The sequence below is a fragment of the Dreissena polymorpha genome, chromosome 2 (genome assembly GCF_020536995.1).
Source record: "Dreissena polymorpha isolate Duluth1 chromosome 2, UMN_Dpol_1.0, whole genome shotgun sequence".
Taxonomy (NCBI): Eukaryota; Metazoa; Mollusca; class Bivalvia; order Myida; family Dreissenidae; genus Dreissena; species Dreissena polymorpha.
This window is the reverse complement of record NC_068356.1, coordinates 68,667,718-68,674,417: the sequence shown is the minus strand read 5'-3', so window position 1 is coordinate 68,674,417 and position 6,700 is coordinate 68,667,718. Positions and strand designations below refer to the sequence as shown.

The 6,700-nt window shown below is 35.9% G+C and overlaps 1 protein-coding gene across 3 annotated transcripts in view; it reads left to right on the top strand.

Moving 5' to 3' along the window:
- Positions 1-954: 954 nt before the first annotated feature.
- LOC127867472 (tetratricopeptide repeat protein 30A-like) overlaps positions 955-6,700 on the top strand; it is a 29,915-nt gene continuing 24,169 nt past the window's right edge. For 2 of the 3 annotated variants that reach the window (XM_052408630.1, XM_052408628.1), the window contains exons 1-7: positions 955-1,112; positions 1,370-1,435; positions 1,953-2,162; positions 2,493-2,549; positions 3,372-3,440; positions 4,687-4,858; positions 5,267-5,395. In XM_052408630.1, coding sequence (XP_052264590.1) covers positions 1,059-1,112; positions 1,370-1,435; positions 1,953-2,162; positions 2,493-2,549; positions 3,372-3,440; positions 4,687-4,858; positions 5,267-5,395 — 757 coding nt within the window. In that variant the 5' untranslated portion in view covers positions 955-1,058. The remainder of the gene's footprint in view (positions 1,113-1,369; positions 1,436-1,952; positions 2,163-2,492; positions 2,550-3,371; positions 3,441-4,686; positions 4,859-5,266; positions 5,396-6,700) is intronic. The other variant, XM_052408631.1, reaches the window with a different exon arrangement.

Below are 6,700 nucleotides of genomic sequence, written 5' to 3'. Positions count from 1 at the left end.
GTCAATGAACGAGTGCATCATGTAGGACCTGTAAATAAACTCTGATACACACACAAACGAGTGCATCATTCCGACGTAACCTTGCGTTCCTAACGCATTTGTGCTGCACATAGCCTAACGTCTCCTACCTTATATCTCACAATATTACTCGTAACTCATGTTACAAGTATCATAAATTATATCGCCAAACGGAATAAAAATCCGAATGTTCTTGATGAACAATGACACGTACACACCTTCTATATACGAAAACAATCAACTGCAAATAAATGCAGACACAAGTCTCTTTAACCCCAAAACATGTGTGCCTGTCGTAAGTAATGAATCGCTAGCTGTTTGATTACACTAAATGATTTACATTAGTTATAAAACTTGTAACTTAAGGCAGCTAATAAACCTTTTAAGAGCGACGATGATTCGTGTGATTTTATGTTCGATCGTGATATTAGTGGCATAAGAAACGCTACAAATATTTTCCAGATAAACACAAATTTACGTGGGACATGTCCTCGACTCCCAAACCTAATCAGCTCATGGTTTGCCACGCCTTTAATGTTTCTCTTGCTCCGCAACTGATAATTTTATGATGAATGAGCGATATGTTCTGTCAGGGACCTATAGGTCCCTGGTTCTGTGCTGTAATGTAAACAACCAAAGTTAATCAACCGAAAGCTCTAATGTAGTCAAAGCCGTGTTAGCCCCTCTTTAGCATTATTAAACACAAAACAAACAATTGTGAGCATATTTTTTCATCAATACAGTATATAATTAACCAGATAAACTAGTTCTCTGAATTAACTAAGAAATGTATTTTATAATTTAAAACTATTAAAGCAAAAATACCAATGTAACTAAGGTTAGCTTACTTGCTTGCTTAAAATGTGCTAAGTGAAATATTAATTTTGTTGTTTCACGGAAATTGATTATAATAAATCGGTTGGTAACTTGATAAACACGCGTGTCTAGTTGGTATCAATCACCTAGGCGCATGCGCATTGCAAAGCATTCCTGACGACGCACTACTAACAGTTTTGACAGTTGTAAAAGTAACAGTCATCATGGCCCAAATTCAAATTAAAGAAGGCGAATTTACGTCAACCATATATGGAATGGTATTATTTTATTTTACTTTCATATGTGATTTTTTGCATCAAAATGTACTTCGCTGATAGCGGTAAAAATTCTTATGACATCTTGTGAAGTTGTGTGGTGTGTTTCTAGTGTTCGAGAATGAGGTTATAAACTGTTAACATTCTTTTCTGTGCTAACATTTTTTTACAAAATTTATACATAGTCCTCAGATCAATGTAGCTCAAACCTTAAAACGTTGGCACTCTTTTATTTTGCAATACCAGGTATTTTTATTCAGATCAAAGACCAGAGGTTTAGCGAAGCTGTGCAGGTGTTGAACACTCAGTTACAGACTCATCAGAGGGTATGTCAGTGCTACGTTGTTTAAAAATAAAGACATGCTCGTTTATCAGCAAAGCATTAGTACTGTACAGAGTGATCTAGCTACTAATATTGCTGCTTAAAAGAATCTTGTCTGAAATCACCAAGCAAATCGCTTTTATAATTTTGCATGTAGTATAATCAAGAGGTCCTCTACAAAGTGTGTTCACAGGGCTTTTTTGCTCAGTTTATGTCCTTTATTTTGTCATATTTCCAAAGGCAACATTTTTTCCCTAATTCAGTGCCAAATATCCGAATTGATGTTCGCCTGTCATATATTGGGAAATATAGCTATTAGACTTAAGAGTATAGAAATACATGACAAATAAGACCTTTACCTTTTTCCCTTGTCCACACCTATGTTTTGATTAACTCGGTCAGTCGGTCTGAAGTAAATGTCAAGGCCAGGGAGGGTCTATCTATAAGTCTAAGGCTTTCCAAGCACTCAAACTGAAATCAATAGGATAAACCAAAGTAATTTTAAATATTTCCAAACACAGTCCAGGGCAGCCCTGTCCCTTCTTGGCTACTGCTACTACCAGAAGCAGGACTTTGTAAACGCCTCTGACTGCTACGAACAGCTGTCTATCATGCACCCAGAGATAGAGGACTACAAGCTGTACTACGCACAGGCCCTCTACAAGGCCTGCCTGTACCAGGAGGCAATGAAGGTTGCCTGTCAGATGGATATCCCTGCCAGGCAGGCTGAGGTAGGCAGCTTATTGTTATGATGAATGGATTTTTGTTGTGAGATCAATAATAATAAGTTATAATTACAATGCTTAGAGGTCTTCTGCCAGATGGACAACCCAGCTAGGCAGGCAGAGGTTTGATTAACTGAGCCTTGCTAAAGGAAAACTGGGCATGATTCTTGTGATTAAAGTGTCTGCCAAGATTAGCCTGTGCAGTCTGCACAGGAAGAGCCAAATCCGTGGCAACACTTTCCACTCTTATGTTATTTTTTGTTTAAATAATAAATATTTTACACATTTGCTCTTTCTGCAAAGAATTTTTGTACCTCATTAACCATTTAATTTCAGGTGGTCAAACTTCAAGCTGCCATAAAATATGGTGAAGAAGATTTGCCTGGAGCTAAGGTATGCATGCTGGAAGTTTGATATATTGTATCTGTGTGCGAGAAGATAGATAACAACAACATGGATGTCAAAATGTGGGAATATTAATCCACACGTCTACCAACTGACAAAATCATTATGCCCTGATTAATATTTGCAGTTGCTGTAAGTTTCCAGTTTTGCTTAGATATCCTTCCATAACATGATTTTTCCCCAAATAATTAGTGAATATCAATCTGCTTTGATATTGTTTGGAATATCAATGATGCCAATATAAATATTTACCCTACATGACAGCAAATTAGCTTGTTACTGTGAAAACAGTATAGTATGATTATTGCATTATGTAGTATCAAGTAACAACTCAGCTTTATCATGTTGCTACCAGACAAGCATCTGTTACAATATAAAGGTGCAGACTGGTCTAAAAAAAGGGTTGTCCGGTTGGGAAAGTATTTCAAAATTTTAATTGATGATTCAAGTGGGCAAGTGTAATGATATACCCCTGAACAATATCACACATTTAAATAACCATCCCATCTTTTAAAGATAAACATATGGAAAAAAAGACACGTCCAGTCATCTCATGTGTACTTTTCATTCTTAGTGGCATGTGCGCAAAGTGTCATCACAGATTAGCCTGTGCACATGCTAATCAAGGGCGACACTTTCCGCATAAACTTGCAAAGGGCTAACAAACAAAAATTCTTTAATAGCGGAAAGTGTCGTCCAATATAAGCCTGTGCAGATTGCACAGGCTTATCTGGGACAACTCTTAATGCACATATAATAAATCCATTCTCCTAGAGCCTATCTCATATATAAAGTGCGGCTGTATTTCAGAGTCTTGTTGAGCAATGTCCCACAGATGATCCGGACACAGAAATCAACCTGGGTTGCCTGCTGTTTAAGGTAAGACAATATATACTGTGTAACCAATATTATTCGTCTTGAGACCTATCTTTTGCGTGTTCATTAAACCCAGAAAATAAATGTCTAACTAATGCATATGTTCTAGATCTGGTAAAATATAAAAGTATTTAAGGGAAAACAAATAGTAGAGATTTTGCAAAATCGCACAATTTTAACATTAATTGTTTTAGATGGAATTGTTTTTTCTCTTGTTTATTACATGTGAAAATGTCATAATATGTTTTGAGGTGAACCAAATTGATGTTACGTCATGTTGTTTATTTGGAATAATAAATATGGTGTCTACCTTGTGATCAGGAAATTTGCTTGAATACATGAACCTTCTTGAATGTGTTAATCTTTCTCTGGCAATACCAAGTATATGTTCTAGCCGGAAAATGCAATTGGGATTATCTCGTTTAAAAACCAACAATAATTTATAGATTTTAACATAGATGGTTCCTACTTAAACTAGTTTGATCCCTGCAAAGGTGCTCCATGAATAACTTTCCTCATACAGTACCAAGTACATGTACTGCTTCACCATGAACACAAATTTAAACATGCCTCATGAGTCATCAGCCCTTAGAGACAATCAATAAAATACAAATGCGTTTTATTTAAACACTTTCCTGCTCAGAAGCAAAGTGAGAGTGGCTATATGCAACCAGCATAAAACCAGCACCCCCAGGGAGTATTTCACAGTCGGTTCAGGTTTCATGCTGTTTGCTGCTCATCAGTATCACCAGGTTAAAAATGAAGCCTGAAAAACCGAAATCTAGAAATAAATACATTTTATTAAATTTTATTAGATTTTTTTATGGACTAGTAATACATGAAAGTGCGTATCTAAATGGGAAGGGTTAAACTAGTTTGATACATACAAAAATGCGATATGATTTGCTTTTCTTAGAACCATACCAAGTACTGGTTCTTCCATGGAAACAAAATCAAGAATATCTGGTGTAGAATCCAGATTTTACTTAATGAAGTGTATACAAATACTTCAAAATAATTATTATTTATGTGACATTAATATTCTATGATTGTATGGGTTGACCGATCCACAAATAAAGCACAAAGACATAAAAAAATGACTGAAAATATATTTTTTTTGAAAATTCTTATCCACAAATTTTCTAGTCAATGCAAAAGTAATTTTTTGTAAAACCACGCCATTAAATGCAGACCAATGCAATTATTTTACAGTAACATTAATTCTAAACTACATGTTGTTTCTACACAGGAGCACAGGTACCAGGAGGCGTGTCAGAAGTTCACCACGGCTATCCAGATACTTGGGTTCAAGCCTGACCTGGCCTACAACATCGCCCTGTGTCACTACATGATGAAGCAGTACGCCCCAGCCCTCAAGCACATTGCCGACATTATAGAGAAAGGCATAAAAGAACATCCAGGTGTTTACATGTGAAGAAATGTGGTTTTGAAGGCTTATTTTATGCCCCCATCATCTACTGTGTCTGTTGTACTGCTGGAATGTTAGAGGTTGCCTCTTGTTGACACGTTGTGTTTTACATCAAAATTCCTTCCATAGTGTATCCTTTCCATTGTAATGTATGGATAAACTTTTAATTCCAAACCTATTTTGATTAAACTTTTGTGTCTAACTGGTGTCTTAAGTCAAATTAGAGCTTTTTGGAAGGTGATTTTTATAGTAGTTTGTTCAGGTTTTTCACACATTTTTTTTTTGCAAACAGTAACTATCCAAGATAACAACTGTCATGGTGGCAAATTTGGCATATTGATAGATTATACCACTGTCAACTTAATTCTTCATATTTGTTTTATTCCTGTGTATATTTCAGAGTTGAGCGTTGGCATGACAACTGAGGGTATTGATGTCCGCAGTGTGGGTAACTCACTTACCCTCCATGAGACAGCCCTGGTGGAGGCTTTCAACCTCAAGGCTGCCATCGAGTACCAGCTGAAGAACTGTAAGCTGCATTGCATGTCCTTTGACATTACTTACGTGCCTGATTAATCCACTCCCTAATAATAAATTGCAAACATAAAGTAACTTACTTGTATCATGAAGTTGATACTTGATCCCCAAATATAAATTTGAAAGTAAGATTCATAGTCATTTAAAAATTAATGATGTGTTTACGGCATCTATAAGGGATTTTAGTCGGCTCAGTTATGAACCAAATAGTCAGAGCTTTATTACTTACCCAAATGTTTGAGTGGGCATCCTCCCTGTGAATAACATGCATCATGTCTATTTCACTGTTTCAACTACAGGCAGTCAAACGCAACACATTTGTTCTGGGTTATGTTGTGAGGTCACTGACTAAGTTCAATTCATCTGACCTGCAATTTAGAAGAGATAAGCCCCCCTTTAGTGCTCGGGAATTTGGTTACCGTATCCCTATCACTGTTTCTGCAACAGTTATTCAATAAAAACTAATCACATGTCTTTGGGGTCATATGAGGTCACTGACCAAGTTTCATAACTAAGCAATTTAGCAGATTTATGGCCCCTTTTTATTATACAAGATTTGGTTAAGGTAAATGTGCAACATCTTCATTTTACCGTTTTAACCACAGTTTTTAATCAAAACTTCAAATATGTGTTAAGGGCCATTGTGCAAGGTAACTGACCAAGTAACATAACTCTAACGTGCCCCTTTATGTACTTAAAATTATGGTTAGCTTTGTGAAGTACATAATATCTCTATATATTTACTAGGTTTTAACGATAAAAAATGAAATGTGCGAGCTTTGCCTGACAGACACAGTGTGCAGCATTTTTTTTGTATTTTTACTACATAAATATGAGGTCATATGATTCCACCATTGTCCCTTACTGCTGTAGTTAGAAAAGAGTGTTTTAGTTCCGCATCCTTGACGCTTAATTGTATATATATGTTATTATGTCATTGTTAACATATTGTTAAAACTAATTATTAACGTTAGTCTCCCCTAATTTTCTCTTAGACAAAGTTAAATGATAGAACCGTATCATTTCACTTGAGCCAGAGTGAAATGATCGAGCCGCATTAACTGTTATTCTCCTATTATTTACAACAACACGTAAATAAATTGCAGTCTTGGAATTGATCTACTTTCTAGATGCCCCCCCCCCCTTTATGTTTCCTCCATATACTTACTGTGTGAGTTAAATTCCTGATAGTCATTAATGATCTAATTTAGACAAATAAGACAGAACGGTGATTACTTGGGCCAGGCAATTGATTTACAAATTTGAGTTTTGTGCTATGTTATTGCCATATTCCCTG